We start from the raw sequence: 20,930 nt of genomic DNA on the forward strand, positions 1-20,930 counted from the left end.
TGATCACGTATTCAGATGTTTATCTGTTTGGGTCAAGGTGCTCAAAGCCATGGGAGAGTGAATGCCCTGAGGGCCCCGCGCATAGCATCACTATCTCTACCTTTCCTGTTTACATTGCTGGCTTGATGTCCAGCTATGCTGACCTCAGATCAGCAGGAAGAGCAGTCACTGGTGTCAGTGCAGGGAAGTGACATCACTGAGGGCTGAATCCAGTTGTTTGTTTTCCTTCTGTCATTTCTGGCCTTTTTTCCTCAGGACATACGTTTGGTGCGATTCAGATCATTTCCACACCAGATCATGTTTGTGAGTCTAAAAATAAAGTGTGGCACTCAGTATAGCTCAGTGAAATACAATTGGCTGCCTTTTATCTTTTTGTAATATCGTCACAAAGAAGTTTGACTTGTTCCATATTCAGCACATGTCAACAAGCCAATTATTCAGCTGAAACCACAAAAAGTCATGTTTGGCAACCAACATCAAGAAATGGTATGGCTTCCCCACAGCCGGCAGGTTCCAGTATGACTGGCATTTCATGAGGTGACAGAAGACACTGAAACCAAACCCACAGAAGAATAATAAGATAATTTTCCATTGAAGTTTTCAAGAAGTTTGAAACATTCTTTCTGCTGAGTACTTTAAAAAACTGTGCGCAATAATAATACATGGGTGTTATTTTAAGGGAAAATGTAGTCATGCCAACAGTGACTACATTTTTCCATTAACAGTGTTATTACCTGATAAATAAAAATCATTCAAGCCATTAGATTGGAGAGCTTTCTCACTTTTCTTCAACAAAATGCTTTCACCATTCCTTTTGTCATTGTTGGCAGTTTTTTTTCTCCCTTTACTTAAGTGCTTGATTATAAGTGATTGCTGAACTTTCTGTATATAATTTTATAGAACACTTCCCCCTCCATTACTTTGAACTCATGAATCACTAATCATTCAAAAACTCACAGAATTTTTTTTGTTCTATTAATATTTGATTTTTTTAACACTATTGCATGATTTCAAAACACCAATTTCTGGAATATGTCATCATTGGCAGGGAAAGGCCTGACATTGCACACTTGTGGTTTGCAGTTTAATGAAACCAGTCTTGAACTCCTGCGCAGAGTTTTGTACAATCTTGGGACACTGTTTAAAACGTGAATAAAAACAGAATGCAATGGTTTGCAAATCTATTAAACCCAGATTTTATTCATAGTAAGTCACAAAATGTAGAATTTGTCATTTTAAATTTGATGGCAACAACAAATCTTCACCATCAGAAAGAGGAAACTGCACAGCACCAGTTTTCTTTCTTCTCTTTTTTTTTCTTGTGTAGATTTGTGGAGACACGTCTGGTAAAAATTAAATCTCTTACAAAATACTTGGTGCTTTTTGTGTTAATGTTACTTTTTTATACCTTTAAGTTTTTCTATCAGTTAAACCAGCCAGCTGCTTTAGGGGAGCTAGATTTGGCTTTCTTGAGACAGAGCCGCATTAGCGTGTTAGTGCTATTTATGCTGAAAGTTGGTGGCTTTGCTTGACTCATATTTACTGGAAATCTATGAGAGTGGAACCAATCCTGTTGAGGGTTGGGTAGCACTGTGTTACATACATCAGATTATTGAAAATAAAGGTTCTACAGTCTTCCAAAATCACAGTTGAGAAAACTTAAAAAATACACTGTCAACATTTACTTAATTTAATTTTTGTTAAATATTTTTTTAAAAGGCAACAATCATGTTCGTATGCATCTGCAAACTAAGGAGACCAGCTCCTGGACTTTTGGGAGAGAAATTTCCTCTTCTTGTCTGATATAGGATTCTAGCTTCTTCGTTGTATTTTCTAGGTACTTTAACCAGTTTTCAGCTGGTGAAAGGTCCTCACAGCAGGCAGGCCAGTTCAGCCAGACTCCATGCTGTTGTAATATGTGGTAGTATGTGGTTTAGCATTGTCTTGCTGAAATGTGCAAGGCCTTACTTTAAATACCTCATCTGGATATGCGCAGAACATTTGTTTTTGTTTGCAGAGTGGTGAACCTCTGCCTCTCTAACATGCTCTTTTTATACCCAGTCATGTGACTGACCAGTTGCTAACAGCAACAGTTACTCTTTTGTTGCACCACCCTGAACTTCTTGAAATTTGTTGCTGCCATCAAATTTATTTTGCTCTATTGTGAATTAAAATGGATTTAGGAGGTTTGCAAATCATTGCAGTGTTTTTATTCACACTTTACATTTTTGGAATTGGAGATTGTGTCTTTTTGTAACAGTACAAAAAGTTACCTTTTTAAAAAATGTGCAGTGTCTGTTTCTTTAGGACTTTTCTAGTTTTCTGGACTTTCTTTTGAATGTGCACCTTAAATTGCATAATGTGCAAATATGTATCTTAGGACAATTTCTAAATAGTTTAACGTGTATAGATAAAAACATTTAAACTGAAACTGAAATCTGTCTCCAAACTGGTTTTAACAGCACTGAAACAAACGTCACTGATGTAATCCAATAACATTTGGACCAGAAGAGTCTGTTATACATGCCCATTTTAATAATCTGATAGAAAACATTTGCTGAGCACAACATACACCGTTTTACAGTATACTGTGAAGAAAACACTGAAAAAATACATTTGAAACAATGGTATAAATTTCAGCAAATATTCTTATAGCTGTACAATGACCTGTCACCGTACACATTATGCTGCAGTAAATATCCAGCCTTCGCCAGGAACAAAAGGACTAAAAAAGCTTCTGCTGCGCCTCGTATGAAGCGCTGCTGGCTTCCACCGTACAAACACTTCTGGCTGGAATTTCAAACGAAACATACTTTTCAAATCGTCAAAATTGACCTGCATAACTTTATGCTATGGTCTCATAGCAAAATACCTTGCTATACACGGATGAACCAACAAACGAGTTCAGTCAAACTGTCATTTGACACGTGGTAGTGCATATAAATAACAAATATACAGCGAATATTATCAATTCAGTATTAACATATACAAGAAAATGTAATAAATACACTGTTACAAACAGCTTAAGGGTCAGCACAACACAGTTGGGTGCAACAGGACTGTGCAACTCTGTGACCACTTAAATACACTCTCACATCCTCACACACACGCACACACACACACACACACAGGAGGAGAATGTCATATGGTGAAACATGAAACTGATCTCCCCGTATTATGACCATACAACGTGGTACCTCTAAGGAAGTGTTTGGACAGATCAGCAACCAGCTGCATAACTGTCGACGTATTCAAAGTGCTGCAATGAAAAACTACAAGATTCAATTATTCCATTACTGACAGGTGTCTTCTGAAACTGCCTTGAAGTCATTCAAAGTTCAAAATGAGTCAGCCTATTCATGAGAATACTGCTAACCACAACAGGTGTGTTGTGTGAGGCAATGAAAAGGAGAATTACAGGGCGGAGACGGTTTTTCCACACTGGATGAGGCTTAAACGCAACTGGGTTATGAAATATTTTCTTTTCCACTTTAATCTTGGAAGATTGTAGTGAGAATTTAGTCTGTAACTGGCTTTAAGTGAGAGGGAATCAATCCCGCCGCAGCTCGGAAGTTTGACTTGTCACACCAGTTACTCTTTGGAAATGCGATCACTCTTTTGAGGGGTGGCAGTGAATCCAACAAAGTGCTTTCCTTATAGGATCTTTGGAGTTTTGGTTTTTGTTCTACAAAAAAAAAACAAAAAAAAAAACGGTTTTTCCTCTTTTACGAAATCTAGCCAATGAGTCATTTAATTGCTTACGCAGTTACTTATTTGGATAAATCAAATCAAATTATTTGGTTTGACATGCTTGCTATGGTCTCTCCTTTAAGTTACAGATGCTGTCTTTGTCTTGGTTTAACTGTGTGTGCCACAAAGTGCAAATTGTGCTGGGAAGTCAGCTGATTTTTTTTTTAATATACATCCATTTGTGAAGAACAAGCTTATACTATTGCCAGAACATCAGGAAGACTGTGTGAGACAGCTATGTCCGTTTTGTAGAAAATCTGACACACAGCTACATGAATGTGTTCAATAAATTATTTAAAAAAAAAAAAACACTTACAAAAACACACACTTGTAAAAAAAGGCACACTACTCTTTTTAGACAAGTGTTAAAAAAACACTACTGGGTTACAAATAACTCGCTGACCAGTAGCTGTGGTTGGACAATACAGGATCGTATCCAATCTCGACACGATACAAAGAATCTAAATGAACATTTAAAAAAAATGTCCTGAAGTGCAAGTTTGAAATTTAGACTTGTCCCAGTACACGGATTCATACGTCCACTTCACATTCTCTGTCTGAACGAACCCAGGATAGGCTCTGCCTCTGCAGTCCAACAGTAGTCCCTTTTGTAAAGAACAGAGCCTACACTCTTCCAGCTCCCTTCCAGGGGGGCTCAAAGACAAACTACCGCAGGGTTTCCAAGCCTCGTTTGCAGGGGTGCCCCACATTCAGTCAGGCCCTCTTTGCCAAGCAGCTCCCGCCAGAGCCAAATTGCAGGATTGCTCCACTGCAATAAAATGAATTCACCAAAAACGTGCTACGCTCCAAGAACGCCACCAGTTCGGCTATGTTTCCGACGGGGAGCCGTCATGTGTTGTCATATCTGCCCCTTCCTGATCACAGGGAAGATGCTGTAATGTCACATTGTCACAACTGTCAGCTGTGTCCATCATTCCACTGTCTTCACCTTGTCCTTCCTGGTCATCCAGCGTTAGATCGAACTTGAATTTACTCGCTACAGGCCGCCCTTCCACCTCCCCGTGAGGTCCTCCTTCTCCATCACTGGTGTAGAAAGGAGGTGATGGGCTCTGGGGGATCATGCTTTGGTACCAGTTCCTGTTGTCCTCTAGTGTATCCAGGATGTCCTGGGCATCGGGATGGACCAGGTCAGCCCACGTCTCCCACAGAGGGTGCACTATGTAATCAATGAAGCTAACCTAGAAAAGATAAACAGAGAGGATGTCAGTAAATATGAAAATTAACCACAGTTTTCAGGTTTTATTTCGAGAGCTGGATGCCTGTGTTCTCTACCTGAGTCCTCTCTACTGAAGCTGTGTGTTTGTCACACATTGGGCTGATTTCCATCCCCCTCTCCCTCTCTCTGTCTCCCTGGTGGAAGAACTCATCCATGATTCTGTCAGTCCACTGCCGGTACAGATCCAGAGGTTTGGTGGGGTTGCTCAGGTCTGCACAATGAACCATGTTACGGAGAACCTGCAGGAAAAAAAAAAATCACAGTTTAGTATGTTTTTTTTCCCTTTCCTCCCTCTGTGGTAAATATAAAAGTGTTTGCGTCCAATGTGCATACTAGTCCGCCTCTTACCTGCATCCTGTCTGTGTAGTTGTCTAGCATCAGGACACCAGAGCTGGTGACCTTCTTGGTTTCCACCATTGTTTTCAAATCCGCCAGCAGACTCATGTGTTTAGACATGTCGGTTGCCAAAACCTGGAAGTGAGCAAGACATGAAAAACGATCAATTTAAGAAAAACTGTGAAAACTGTTCAGATCCTGAGACGGGGCTGCTGCCCGAGACAGACGTGCAGACATTTCCTCACCATTTCTATGACCATCCTCCGGAGCGTCTGCCTCTGCTTCTTGGTGAGGTTTTGGAAGATGTCGCAATTTTCTTCCTGCAGCAGTTTGAAGCCCACGGCCAGGTGGTGATTTTCCAGCACTGACTCATCGTTGTACATCAGGGCCAGCTCAGAGTCTAAATGCAAAAGAGGACAAGAAAAGGGGATTAAACATCAAATCAAGCAAATATTTCTCCCTTTTTTCAAAACGCAGATGAATAAATAACTCTAGCTGACTTTTTTGATGGATGTCGAATGAAAAGGTGGACCTACTTGTATTGATTAGGAACTGGTTGGAGACTCCCGGGTGGTCCACGTCGTGAATGGCTGCTGCAAAAATGGCTGCCAAGATCTCCAGGTCAGTGAAGACCGCCTGTGTTTGAAGAGAAGGAAGTAAAATTAAAATAAATTAGCCTTGATAGCTAATTGCTGACCATACAAGGTAAGGTATTAGTCTGAAAAACCAATCCTTCCATGTGTCACCATCTGTGGTATGCTCTTTCTATTGTTGCTATTCATCACAACAATATAAACAGTTCAAGTAAAAGGTGTGGCCGGTGGCGACACACTTTAACTGTGCCACGTTTTAAAGGGCAAACTCTGAACACTTAGAAGTGCTGAAAGCGAGTGAGGTAAGACAGATTTTACACGACTTACATCTAATGCAGGGGTGGAGAGGAGGATGTGTGTGGACTGGGCTACGTCGGCAGCGTGGAGGTTGTTGTGGTACGCCACGTCGGAGTGATAGTGGCTCTCTAGGGTCAGCATGAACGTCACAAAGGTGTCCGTTGGAATCTTGAACGTCCTCATCAGGTCTCGCTCCTGCGTGTGACAGTGTGGATTAGAAAAACAAGACTCCTGGCTAAACGCGCTACAGGATATTATTTTCTCTACGGTCTATCCATCTAACCACAGTTCAATTCTGAGTCATCAGATGGGTAGTCATAAACTAGGCAGGGCTCCAGACTAACAGGTGCACTGACAGTATCTGCTGCAGCAGTTTTAAGTTATCTTTTGGCCTCGACAGAAAGGGGTGCAGCATTTTTCTAGACCAAGTGGAAAAAACCCCAAAACAAAACATGTGCGCCCAAACTGATTACAGTTTGGAGCTAGCTAACAGAGCATGATGTACACACTGACACGGCTTGCGTGTGTGTTTGTTTGAATGGCTTCACAGTTTTCATGAGCTCTTTCCCGATTAGAGGATGGAAGCTGAGGCTGAAAACAAACCTGGAAGATGGTGTACATGACGCATGTGAGAGGTCGATTGTGAGAATGCTCAGCCACTTTGAAAATATTCAGGCCCCATCTGTTGATGTGTTCCAGGTCCTGTTAGAGAGGACACAAATTTAAGTGTTTGAGCATGTGAGACACCAGATATCACGCAAGTTTAAGTTTCTCCAGTCTGTCTGTCACTTACCTTTGACAACAATTCCTCCTGGTCCGTCTTGACCCCAAAGCGATTTCCAGCACCTCCCGAGATACTTGATGTATGGCTGACTTTTCTCACCCCACTGATCTGTGTCATCATCCCACCGTGTTGCTGCTGCTGCTGCTGCTGTTGCTGCTGGCCCTGCCTCCTCTTCCTTTCCCTCGGCTTTGGAACTGGACACGGAAGCTCCAACTCATTCTGCTTGTCTGGAGAAAATAGAATTAACATTAAAAAAGGTGGTTTTCAAGACAAAAAAGCTGCACTGGTTGCTATTAAATTAGCAATCAATCCCTCAATGCCTGTCTTCTGCAATAAGAATACACTAGTAACAAAAGCATGAAAGGCTTTTAAAATAGCTGAATACACTGATGAGATGCAAATGTTTTATGACACAAAGGGTCAGGCTGTGGTAATGAGTTGTTATGATGATCAGAGAAGCATGCCAGTATTCCAGGCATTCTGTGAATCTGAGCCATGTGTTGGTAACAATTCAGAGAATCATGGAAAGATGGTTCACGTTAAGCCGAAATGTTTAGAGCAGGGACTTGGAAGTATGCGGGTTCAGTCGGTGCATGTGACTCATGTTTTAGTTGAGTGACATTTCTCACTGTGTGTGAGGGTGAGACTCCCTCAGTCAGTATGTGTGCACTACATGCACAACCGCAGAGCGAGAAAAAAAACATCTTAGCTGCGTCCTCCACAAAGCACAGGAAAATCATCTCCCTACACCTGACAGGTGCTAGCTGCAATGCAGATAAAACCGCAAAGCTTCAAAGATAAACTGAGCTGAGCTTTCATGTTTGTCTCTATCACTGCGCCACTTCTATTGTTAGCACAAGAGGTAGCTTTTTCTTTTCCTCTTTCCACCATGCATCCAGCATCTTGTCTTTTTTCTGTCATGTTTTATGTTTTAGTGCTCCGAGGCAGGAAAATAGACACGTGTTCACAAACAAGAGCCACAACATTAGTCTGCAGTGAGCCCTTATAAGCTGGGAGTCTGGCTGTATGTATGCTGGTGGTGAGCTAGATGGGAGGGTAGAAAAACCTGAGGGGCAGAGTGGTTTGCAGTGCTGGCGAGCTGGCTGGCCGTTAGTCACGAAATGCCGCCAGGCTTTTTTTTTTTTTAAAGACAAGCAACCACTGCTGTCCCACTGATGAATAATGCAGCATCTCTCTGAACCTGATGGCACTGTAAGTACACAAACACCCTCTCTCTCTCCGACTCACTGCTCCTAATCTCTCCAGAGGGAAGTCTTCCCTGAGTACAAAGCCCTCCCTCCTCCCTTCACATATCTCTGCAGTCGGAGCGAGGGGACCCTGTCTCCCTTCCAGACCAGATCAGACTGGTTTAAGAACAGCGTTGCAGAGGAACTGTGAGTTTCCCCACTGCTTGGCACATGCTTTGGGTAACCTCGCAACCTCTGTTACATTCCTGAAGGATGCTGGCTCACTGAAGTCACACATACAACACATTTTGCAATGGTGCAATGCATACTTCAGGAGGTGTGTGGTAAACATGTGCTGCAGTGCTCACCTAGGAAGGTGCTGGAGATGTACTCTGACACTTGGTTGCCTGATCGGCTCATCTCAGACAGGTGGCTTAGCTCCCGGTTCAGCATCCTCTTGAACTGGAAGTAAAGAGATAAAATGTTAAGGAGGTAATGTGATTTATACGTAGAAACACATCCAGCAAATGAGTCTGACTGCTGTTTCTAAGCAGGGGAATAAACCCTTTCCTGTTATTTTCCACTGGAACACGTCCCATGGGACCCTGTTCTCTGGATTTAATGCGCCATATTAGGTTTGTGTATTCTTCCCCAGTCTCCTTATCCAGACTGCTTCGTATTTCAACACAGCATATACGATGCGTGCTGTGCATAGTTTATATTTCCTTTATGCAGATTTTCCAGATAAGCAAAAGACGCCAGTTTTCTCAACACATGCAACCACTGAGCAAGATGAAAAACATTTCGCAATGCATTCAAAGAGAAATTGGGCACTTCACCAGCAACAGAAAACAGACATGAATGTAGAATATGCACAGAAACAGTCCCATTAATGGAAAATCTCCTCTGGGACACACCTTAATGTATCCCCAGGACACAGAGAACAGGTAGTTGGCCTCAGGCATGGTGCTGAGCAGTGCTGAGCCCCCCAGCAGAAGCAGTAAGTGCTCCTCTCTGAGTGGACCCCCAAGGCTTAGCTCAGCCCTACAGCCTGAAGCTCAAGGCGTCACCAAATCACCGCCTTGCGACGGCTGACTACGGTAAAAACGCCCCGGCCGAAGTCTCTGGAGAGGGGCTGTGGCGGAGCCCTACATTCCCAGCCAAACGCGCCTCCTCCTGGCTTCCTCCATTGTTATCAAGGATCGCGAGCCACTGTCGTGAGTGATGGAATCCCCCTGGATGTGATCAATATTCCCTTTCCTCTGGCTGTCGCTGCCTCTGTCCCTTTCTTCAAACCTCCATCTCCTTCTGCCACCATCCAAAAATCATACTGGGGAAAATCCAGCCTTTCCAAGCCCAGATTGAGCAAGTCACGAAAAAAAGGCAGTCTTCACAGCAGAAAGAGAAAAGAAAGAGAGGGACTGAAAAAGGCAGAGAGAAGGAGGAGGAGATGGGGGCACGCTATAGCTGTAGAGTTCCCTGTGGCACAAATTGCTGGAGCCTCTCTCTCACTCTCTCTGTCTCTCTCTTTGCCTCCCACCCCCGCTAAAAACTGATGCTCATGCACAGCACTGCAGAAAATGAGAGCTTGGAGGATCCCCCACATCTTCCTCCCTATTTCTAGCTATTTCTCTCTCACTCCTGTGTTCTGTGAAACCCCCCTCCCACCGCTGTCTCCCTTCTCTACTTAAAATGCTCCCCCTGCACAGTAATGCAGAACAGATGCAAAGCATACTGCGCAATGTGAGACTTCAAAGCACCAGAGCGTTTATCACACGGATGATGAGACACAGACACAAACTCAGACACAGAACTAAGCATATTTTAAAAACAGAAAATGGGGGGATGCAAATAGTTCAGTCCATAATCGTTATGTTTTGCTGTATCAAGCAGACGACAGAGTCTTCAGTCTGCGGCCCATCGGTGTCCCACCATCTGCATGGCAACCCGAATGCCATGGCAACAGAATCACATGGTCCGTTCACTGTTCTCATGGTGGTCCCTACTTTAAAAACACAGCACTGCATCGTAAACATAAACAAACCCATCACAAAAACCGCAGCAGCGACGCTCCAGATAGGCATTTTTAAAAAACCCATAGCTTCTGTGCAAAAGGAGATCGATTTTTATCTCTCATGCAAAATGTTCTTTTCGATTTGAATAAGCGTATGCAAACATCACACCCCAAAGTTGATTATGAAAACTATGTAGTAATGGTGTGTGCAATAAAGGCCATTTCCAGAGAAAGTAATTGGGCTTTCCTTTTTTTATAACTCTGTATTCTAGCACTGGAAAGAAAATAGAAAACCTGTCATTGTGGTTTCTGCCAGGCCTTATATTCTCTCTTATAATGAGTTCTTTTTGCTTCATACTGAACCAGACTGTCTGGTCTCAACAGCTGTCTAATAGCTGTCAACCAGACAGCTAACATCTAGTTGACTGTGGAACTTGAACACCACTTTCAAAGCATCGGCTGCACTAAAAACCCAGAAAGATCAAAGAAGCTGGAATCAGTTGGCTTTAGTCTGCTCAAAAAGAGCTTGTAATTGATTCTTTAATGCAGCACAGTTTGGATTTGAGTGACCTCTAGGAAGTGAATTAGGCACACAGCTGTATGTCAGTCACCCGGGGTCATGTAGTTCAGCTGAAACACATCACACACACACGGCACGATGACAAGGCTGCGAGTGTTCTCAGTAACCCAGATTACTCAATGCATGGCGTTAACTCATACATCCTTTTACGTTAGCAAATGATTCTCAGTTTCAGAACAAACTGAGGAAACTGAGAGAAGTTGCACAAACTCTGACAAAAAAGGAATTTGCTCTCACACAATCAGGAGCCGTTGTTTAATAGTTTAAATATTCAATGCATAATATAAATGTGTCCCAAAAAAACGAAAACTATGGAAATAACATGCTACAAAAAGTAAAGACCGACATATTTTCAAATATGCAATCATAGAAGAAAAAAAAAAATTCAGGAAAATTTTGAGTGTAATTACTGAGGAGGAAAATTATTTTTGTTATTTGAAACTAGATCTCACTTCAAATCCAGCAATCTATTCTTGAATAAAACACCATCTCCACATGGCACGCTACACTCCTACAACACAAAGTAAGCCTCTATAAAGCTAACTCACCTTTTTCCAACTCGCAAGCATCTCAAAGTTTATCTTCTGCTTTTCAGAGCAGCATAGTCCCATTGTCACACAACGAAAAAACAAACACAGCACAAAGAAATCCTGTAAAGGTCCAAGTACATTAACTCGTCTCAGCGTGTCTGTGAGCCAGCCGTCTTCCTCTCTCTATTCTCTTTTGTCAACTGGCGTCAGGCAGGAAACTTATAGCAATAAAGCTGACTTAACTGACTGGCCTACAAAGTCTAACAGGAGATTGATGGCTCCTCCCCCCCATACAGGCCTAAGCATGTGTCTCCACCTACTTCCCTTTTTTTTGCTATAGTAATTCCCTGAGATCATTTACTGGTAGACATCCTTCTTCCTGTAGCCTCAGGCACCACTACTAACATACCTGAGCTCATCACAGAAAAGTCCCAGATAACAAGTTTAGGGGTCACGCTAAAGTTCCTGATATATTAACTGACAAGAGAAATAAAGAAAAAAGAAAAACATAAAACGTGAAGAAATGGGATTTCTCAGGAACAATGTGACCTCATAATGCAACACCATTACACTGTAATCGAACAAACCCCAGAGTGAGCACACGCCGCCTCTGTCGCATGCATGCGGCTGTTTCGAGTGTCAACACAAAATGAATGATGTACATCAAATTTACACTGTTTAGTAACACAAGAAAGACACATTTCTTCGAAGGTGCTGATCAGAAACAGGTAAGAACAGGGTTACAGTAGAAACATATTTTCCATTCGTACTCCTTGTGCTGTCTTATTTTCCAAGATGAAGATCAGATGAAAAACATAAGATTACAGAGGTAAAACTTTTTTAAAAAAAAAAATTACGATTAAGTACCATAATCACTGCTGGAGCTCGTCTGATCTCCTCACCACCCTTTCAGTCAAATGGAAGCGCAGGACTATAATTTAATGTCCATTACGCCTGGTACAGCTACAGACCCACCACTGCATCTGTTTCAATAATTTTGTCATTCTTTCCCCAGTGAAGACGGCGGGTGCTTCAAAGCTGAAGTGACCACACGTGAGTTAAAGTTTCCTACTCGCTTGTGTTCTCCTCGAGGGGCTTGCCTGCACGCTACCCGCAAAAGCACTAAACTCCTTTAACTGCATTCAGATGGCAGTGTTTGTCCAAGGCCGTCACCGGCATCGGCATGGAAGTGTGGCGAGGTTAATGATAGTGAGGGGCAGGGAAGTAGCTCCCCGCTCTGAGGTCACAGCAACCAGGCTGGCGGTCAGCAGAGTGTGTGGTCTTGTATCCCCGGATACACCTGTGCCCTTGGAAACTGAAAACGGAGACACCCCGGGTTTGATTGTGGCTTCAATTACATCTAGTGGTGAAGAAGGAAAACCTGACTCTTTGTCAAAATTTGCGTCAAACGCCCACAAAAACTGGGCCGATGGTGTAACAATATCACTGGACTTGACTCCCAATTTTGCAATAAGAACTCGATGGACCAATAAATAGCTTCTTTCTATCCCTGTACAATTGCACAACAATGTAGGACACTGTTGAAACTTAACTGTAACATTATAAAACTGTTGCCCAGTACACTTTTAAAAAATCAGCATTGGTCAACAATGGCACTGGCTCGTGTTGTTAGGAATCTGTACCTGGTTTGCCTGAACAAGTTGCTACGCTGCTACAAGCCTAGAGGGCCTTTTCTCATTGTCTTGACAGTCCCGGGGATGTAGCTGTCTGTCAGGACTCAACCACTATTGTCATCGAGTAACAAGTGAGCAGAGGAGAGGAGGCACAGGAAATACAGAGACAGGAAGCTGGTGTCACGGTCAGAGCCACCCATCATGGTCTGACAACACCCCCTCCCCATCCCAATCCTCCCTCAGACCAAAGCTTAGAGCACAGACGGAAATGGACACCACCACCCTGGGTGTTTATAATCTGATGTCGCCGTACAGTCTCCGCTGTCTGAGCAATAATGTGCCGCATACAGTGAATTTTGAAGTGAAATACGCACAAAGAAAAAAACAGGCTCATGTGCATCAAAGCAAAGGGAAGTAATTAGTTCAAAAATGCTGGTTTAAAAACCACAGTGTGTTTAAATTCAGTAAAACCAAACTGGAAGACTGGCACTTTTAAACACTTAAAACAACACGCTGCTGAGACCACCGATGAGAACAGACATTTTTTCATCCTTTTGTCGGTACTAACAGTTAATTATTTTTTTGTGGAGATGCTTAAGTTCCCTTTTCCTTTAGCACATGTTTTTGGTCACATTTTTTTGGGCAGTTATATTAACTATAAACTGAGTTTTACCATTTAATAACTTTCCAGGCAGCGTGAGACACAAGTGTCTCACAAGTGTCTCACGCTTTAACCATGTTTTAAACACGCTAAACTAAATGGCACAAGAGATATATGTTTGCTATGTGTTTGGCCCCTTGTAAAGAAGACGCAGTTATAAAATTATCCTGGCATTATTCTGTTTAATAATGGAACATATAGCAGATCTGGTCTTGCCTCGTCCACAGCAAGCAGAAGAATAAGTTCAGTACTTTCAAACCAGCCTTAAGCAATAAGCGCCCTGCTAAACGGACTCACACAGAGCTACACCTTAGAACTGAGCCAATATCAACACAGCACTAAAATGAATGAAAAATGCATCTGGGTAATGTTTTAATCAGCCCAACCTAGTAGTATAACAAGCTGTGTGTCTCGGGCAGTTTGATTAAGGTAAGGATATACAAGCAGGACAGCCTTGGAATTCAGGCAATAATGGTGTGCAGATGCAACAGGTAGTTCGCTGAAGTTGTTATGCAGCGAAGCAAACATTCACTTTTTTCTCTCCTTTTTTATCAAGAGATCTATAAAATGATGATGCCTGCTGATATGCTACCGCAGAACAGCTGTTGCTTTGCAAATGCGTCAATGTGGCTACAAGTATTTTACATTTTGCGTAGACTGTGCAAATGCCCAACCACACAGAAACAAAGAGCAAGTATACACAGATATATATGCAGGCTGGCAGGTCATCACAGGCCAGTCAAGCCATCATCACAAGTATCATGCCTTCAGTGAGCACGTTACAGAATATGTACCGTGATGGTAATAATTATAATTCTGCATTGCATACTATGAGATATAGGTTACAATTATAATGTTTAACTTAAATCTTTTTTAATTATGGTTTGGCACACTCTAATGATTGTTATTTCAGTGGGTAAAAAGAGATGCTGGCAAAATGAAGCATGCATGCAAGAGTTTGCTGTGCAATATGATTCTAGATGAAAGCACAGCACTATGTGCATGATAGCTTTTCACACTAATGAACTAATGGTTCTTTTGTGACTTGATAAAATCATCTTAATAACCTACTGTGCCAATGGTCAAATATCCAAATAGTTTTTTACCCCTGAAGTTAATTATCAAAAATGTGAATGTTTGTAGCGTTCTTAGGTATTTCATCCAGGAGGACAGGCCAATAGCTTTTTATAAAATCACAGTAATTGATAAATACATGTAGAAAGTCCCAGGTAACTTCACACATGCGTTGTTGTCACATTTACATATATTAACAAATGGCCCAGATTGTCCTACCTTGTTGGAGGCCATGTCGCTGACAGACCGGTAGGTCTGGATGGTCTCCAACTGGTCCAGACACCAGTCCAGCTCCTCCATGGTTTCCATAGCCAGCTTTTGGTAGGACTCATCTGCCAAGAGACACATGGACATGTAATCAGGTCTGAGAGGATCCATGTCCATACTTGATCCCCCAGACACCATGCGTGGCGGTCCAAGTGTCCCAGAGTGGCTTGATCGTAAGGGGCACTGACATGCAGAACCTCCGGAAGACGCAGAGGAAGATGAGGAGGTGTGTACACAGAGCTCCTTCATCTTGTTCCGCTCCACCACCTCCGAAAGTTCAGGGGAGTTGTTTTCTCAAACAAACAGTGGCTATGGTCACTGTTTGCTGACTCGCTCTGTCTTTCTGTCTCTCTGTAGCCTCATTCTCTGCGTACCCCCTCTTTCCCTCCCTCTTGCGCGTGCTGCAAACCCCCTCCCATTTCATCTGGTTCCCCCACCCTCGCTCAACTTCTCCCTCTCTCTCATTAAATTATCCCCCTCTCAGTTCCACTCGTTTGAAGAAGTAGCATGCAGACTAGGCAGTTTGCTGCCTCCTGCTGTTGGTGTGTCTGTGACCCCCTGCCCATTTAAATTAATAGAAATGGTGTATACATGCATTTAGGGTAAAAAACACAAAACAAAAAAACCCTAACTGCTTTTGGTGCAAGAGACACATATAATTTTAGCTTTTATTCCTGTCACTGTGATTACATCCAAACAAATGCATCTCTGTGAAATTTCATTAGAACTTTATAGACAATAGCAGGAGGACTTCGTCACTACTGCAAAGACAACTCATTTCCAATGACTTCCTTTCTGACATGCAGACCATTTCAAGGAACCCTGGTGAACTGCATCTGCAGTAGCTCACAGCACACCACCACGCTTCACAAACTGGTTCTCTCCTCTCTGAACCTCTCTGAGGGAGGAAAAAAAATTATATCAAACATCAAACGTGTTTGCACAAGCAACACGAGAGGCAAATTCTGACTCCCTGAATCGGGGGGAGTCCAGGCTAGGGCCACACTGCGAGCCAAAGAAACCAAAGCACTTCCTCTTTGGCTATGAACTCCCAGAAAACATGGAGTGGAATTAATGAATGGTGGAGTGACTGCTGAGGGCAATCATAGCTGTCGTTTGATGAAATAACTCTGTCGTTAGCAGCTATGACTCACATGTGGTAGGCGCACAGTGTTTAGAAGGAAAAGAGTGGTTTACAAGAAAATCACTGGGAAACTCAAACATGAGGAAACATATTAAAAAGTATCACTGCTCAATATGTCAATGTTTCAACATATTTCTAGCTGGAGGGAGCGAACGCTAAAACACATCTGGATCTCCCCACCTTCTTTTTTCTATGGAAAAGACTGATCTCTACTTCATAGCACTTCACACATGGAAGAAATTTACCCCATATGCTTAGCACAACAGGACAGCCAGCGTGCTGCTCCCCAATTTACGTCAATATAGTGGATCAAAGCACTTCAAAGCACGATGATGGCATACAGATTTTGAACCACCAGTGCTGAACAAAGAACTTCAATGCAACCCCAGACAATGCAGCACAGTTAAAGGAAATATTTCACCTTTGAAAGTAATCAGAACAACACCCGGGATTCTTTTGACTCCCAAAAAAGTGAACTTTCAGCTGTTTAAGTTCACTCACAGAACTCATGCCACTGGCTCCTCATATTACACGACTGCTACCACTTGTGTCATTTCTCAGGTTAGACTAATTTTTATTTCCTTAAGTTCCTGGTTGGCCGATTCAAAGAACCTTTGGCTTCGATACAACGCATAACTGGATGCCAAGTTTTGCAGACCAGCCTATTCACAGACTCCACTGGCACGCAAGCCATGCAAAAGTCACTGACACAGAGCAGAAGTATAACATCAAAGCAGCTCATGCACAAGGCGGTGAGCTGTTGAAACTAGGTATACATCAGCGTGCGGCTGTCTTGGTCCATAGGGGCAGTAGACGTTGCCAAGAAGGTGTGACCACATCCTGCCCTCATTCCCTTAGAAGAGGGTGCATGCATATGCAGACATTTTAGCTGGGCACCTTGAAACATCAAAGGACTGGCTCATCTGCGAAGTCTGTATGATTGGGATTTGGGTCATTTTGAAGCTGGCAGCTTAATCACTGACGGAGTCCAGAACATATAAGAGTGAAACACTCAGACTACTGTAGAAAAGCTTGCTGGACTTTTGGCTTTTTGGGCTAAAACAGTGGCTGAAAAGTTACATTTTTTCAAAGTCTGGAGCCAAACTTCCCTTAGTTGGGCTGTATAACAATGACATATGAGTTGAAGTTCTAAATAAAACAAAGTTATGCACATGCACACGGTATGAGTAGATGGAATGAACCTATCATCACCTTTGGTTCTTCATAAATACAGTGTTAAATGGGCTGACATTTCACAATGTCACCAGTCAAAGGTGGCGTGACGCACATTCAGTCTGAGAAACCTGCTTCCAGACAGAGTGTGAGGTACTTTTCCAGCCTGTTTTTTCAGTGGATGTCTTTTTCTTTTTCTTTTTTTTCTTGGTGAGTTCTAATGCTTTGGCCATATGCTGGAGGCTGCAAAGAGGACAACAGACCTCAGTGTGCAGACAGACCTCGTCTGCCTTCCCCTCTCCCCCCTTTTTCCCCTCTATCTCTCCTCTGTAGGGCCACAAACCAGCTTCTGTAAGAGTCATCCACCACACTAACGAGCAGGGCTGCTCCCAAACCACCATTCCTGCCAAAACACCTTCCACTTACATCCCCCTCACACTGCACCTCTCTATGTTCTCAACCTACCCCCATAAGCTGTTTTTCCTCAGTGTCTGACTGAAGAATTGCACTGTCTCAGCTCATACCAACAACTGCCATGGACTGACCAAACACGCACTTCAGTAAAAGTAGTACAAAAACAGCAAAATGACCCTATTAGGGTGCATTTGTGTATGTATCATTGGGTTAGCATTATTAATGTAAACAACATCTGGGTAGCATTAAATAGTATATATACAGAGCAGCTTCTCATTTTTATTTTATTTTAAACTTGCTTTTCACAATGGCTTTCTGTGTGAGAGTGGCTTTATAAGTTGGCATTTTTTATGCAGTATTTGAGTTTTATAGCGAGGCTGACTTTAACACAGTGACTACAATGCCTTTAGTTGTGTTAATGTTAATTGTTAATTCACCAAACATTTGGAAAGTGCAGGAAAAGAAAGTTGATGGTCAACTCAAGACACCGACGTCAGACCTGTAAACAGACCAAGGCTATCTGCATGTGCGCAAACACATTCCTCATAGTGACCTCACCACATCCCAGAAGAGAAATGCACACTTTGACACAGTAACTTGCACGTTTTCAGTCGTTTGTTATTGATTTTGCATTACACGTGGGGCTAAGACAGGACACGGGTCAATAATTTACCATTGTATCACCTCCAATGTACGTCAATTTGTTCAAAAGTGCGAGAGGGGCGGAAAGAGGACTTTGCAAATTCATGATTACTCTTGCAAAAGCCTTTGCTCTTTGTGTCAATCATTTGCATTATGCCATCTGCTTTGAACTCTAAACATTTTCTTATTTTAACACAAGGTAGTATATGAATTAAATGCAAAAACGCTAAAGTGTTACACATATTGTACTTTCACAAATAATGTAATTTATTAATTTTATGACATTACAAGTATATATTCAGAATTTTAAAAATTCAATATTTTTACTTTCTATATATGGTGCATGCTTTTTAGATTTTAGCAAAGCATATTTAAGTTCATCATTCTGTATTTTATTTTACTTATTGACACTTATTGTGTTTCAAAATAATATATTTCATCATGCGTGTGTATATATAATTTTATGCTGTCTATTGTTAAAAACCTTTATGAAAAAAATTGTCATAGCCACAGAAAAATTATATTAGCATACTGTTACAAGTTACAATACAAATCTATTGTTTCCCTTGCTGTGCTACAGGAATAAGTTGGTGTGCTATATGTGAGACAATTTTGTATAATGCTTTCCCTTTTAAGGTAGCATTAGATTTAAAGTGATGTGCGGTGGACAATCAGAGACGGTCCAACCCCCGAAACCACACCACTCTTGGTCTTCTCACAAATAAGCCTCACTAATTGTGTCGCTTCATAGTTTACAACTGTGAAATAATCTCATCGCCTATGAAAACAAAAGACTTGAAAACACACATGCACATACAAACACCTCATCAGGGCCTGTTTGACAGCTCATTCACAATGCACCATGGAGCTGTGTTGGCACGGGCCAGTTAGAGGGAAGGGCCGCAGGGAGGTTTATGACTGTGCTGACGTCAATGACATAATTCAAATACTTAACCAGGCTGCACGCTTCCAGCCCTCCGGATCCTCTCCCCTGGCTGTGAGCCTGGAAAACCTGAAATGGAATCCTGCTGTGGAGCAGAGTAACTGCTGCACACAAGAGTGAAGCAGACTGACCAGACTGAAAATGACAGGTCAGTTCTTCTGGCTCAGTTTGTGGTGTGCTGTCTGATTGTGTGTCCATTCACTCCATAACTTTTTGTTAATAGGAGGAAATAAATTATATCACATTGATAACAAACATTAGAAATTAAGTACAACACCATTCTCCAAAAAGTTGTGACAGGGTGTTAAGTGTTAATAAAAACAGAATGCAGCTATATGCAATTCTTTTGAACCCTATAATTAATTGGAAATAGTATGAAGACAGCATTTAGAGATTCTGCAAGTGTTTTAGCCATACAGTTTTGAAAACCTTATTACAAAACATATGCTCATTTTGAATTTGTTGCAATAAAACATTTCAAAAGTTTTTGGACTGTGAGAGTGGGAAAGATTTGGCTGGAAAAATGTGTTGCCGGCATCAACATCAAAATGACTAATAAAGGCCATCTCATCTTATCTTATCTTATCTTATCTTATGAACAAACATTTGATATGGTGATATGAATGTTGTTTAAATGACTTGCAAATGACTGTATAAAGTTTTCATTTGCATTTTGCACTGCGCTCAAACCTCTTTGGGAAACAGGTTTGCATGATTTAATCTAATTGCCCGTTAGGTAATCTGCCTCCTTAGTCACCAAAGCAACTTTTCAGGACTTGCAGGTGGATTTCCAGGTAGAGGACAATTGATATTGCTTCGCATCATCATTATTAGTGCTCCAGAAATAGCAGATGAATTATTTTGAAAAAACAAACAAACAAAACAGAACGAAAAACTAAATCGTCAGAAGATAGCTGGTGGCTTTGGAATTGGGTTTCGGAAATTAAACCCTTTATTTACTTTCCACATGCATGCAACCCAAGTCTCTTCAAACGTGATTGGTTAACAAAATTCAGACTACAAGCAGTCTGCAAACAAAACCCAGGAAGCGTCCTGCACCAAAAATCTTCCCCCTTGCCCACAAATTCTACATATTCATACTGATTAAGTTTGCTATGATGAAAGTTTAAGTAATCTGATCAATTAGAAGATCTTGGGAACATTACTAAATTCCTAATATGTTTTCAATTACATTGGGCAAAAGCAAATTTGGTTTGGAACATTAGAAAGAACTTTGGGCCAATCTTCTTTACAGCACTGCTTCAGTTCACTGCTTCGTGCAGGCATTCGTTTATGCATAGCTCTCTTAAGGTTCCTCCATGGCATTAGATTGATGCCTGAAATCTGCACCAGTTCAGCACCTTGACTCTTTACTTTTTCAACCATTCTTTTGTAGATTTCCTGCTGTGCTTGGGCTCACCATCCCATTACATGACCCAGTTTTACCAAAGCTTTAGCTATAGACAGATGGCATCGCATTTGACTCTAGAATTCATTGGTAACAGAAGAGGTCATGTCTGACTTAATGACTACAAGGTACCCAGGTCCTGTGGCTGCAAAGCAAGTCCAAATCATCACCCCTCCACCTGCTTGATTGGCAGCTGGTCTGAGGTGTTTGTGCTGGTATGCTGGTATGTTTGACCTTTAACATTTAACTTGCTAACTGAGGC

The 20,930-nt window shown here is 42.0% G+C and overlaps 1 protein-coding gene across 2 annotated transcripts in view; it reads right to left on the reverse strand.

Annotated features, from left to right (window-relative positions):
* Positions 1–2,513: 2,513 nt before the first annotated feature.
* Positions 2,514–20,930, reverse strand: part of LOC100690322 (cAMP-specific 3',5'-cyclic phosphodiesterase 4B) — a 45,896-nt gene continuing 27,479 nt past the window's right edge. For both annotated transcript variants that reach the window (XM_005458065.4, XM_019347458.2), the window contains 10 exons: positions 14,897–15,009; positions 8,553–8,646; positions 7,007–7,224; positions 6,817–6,915; positions 6,244–6,408; positions 5,860–5,959; positions 5,569–5,723; positions 5,336–5,458; positions 5,044–5,226; positions 2,514–4,949 (listed from right to left, as the gene is read on the reverse strand). In XM_005458065.4, coding sequence (XP_005458122.1) covers positions 4,578–4,949; positions 5,044–5,226; positions 5,336–5,458; positions 5,569–5,723; positions 5,860–5,959; positions 6,244–6,408; positions 6,817–6,915; positions 7,007–7,224; positions 8,553–8,646; positions 14,897–15,009 — 1,622 coding nt within the window. In that variant the 3' untranslated portion in view covers positions 2,514–4,577. The remainder of the gene's footprint in view (positions 4,950–5,043; positions 5,227–5,335; positions 5,459–5,568; positions 5,724–5,859; positions 5,960–6,243; positions 6,409–6,816; positions 6,916–7,006; positions 7,225–8,552; positions 8,647–14,896; positions 15,010–20,930) is intronic.

Source organism: Oreochromis niloticus, linkage group LG18 (assembly GCF_001858045.2).
Source record: "Oreochromis niloticus isolate F11D_XX linkage group LG18, O_niloticus_UMD_NMBU, whole genome shotgun sequence".
Taxonomy (NCBI): domain Eukaryota; kingdom Metazoa; phylum Chordata; class Actinopteri; order Cichliformes; family Cichlidae; genus Oreochromis; species Oreochromis niloticus.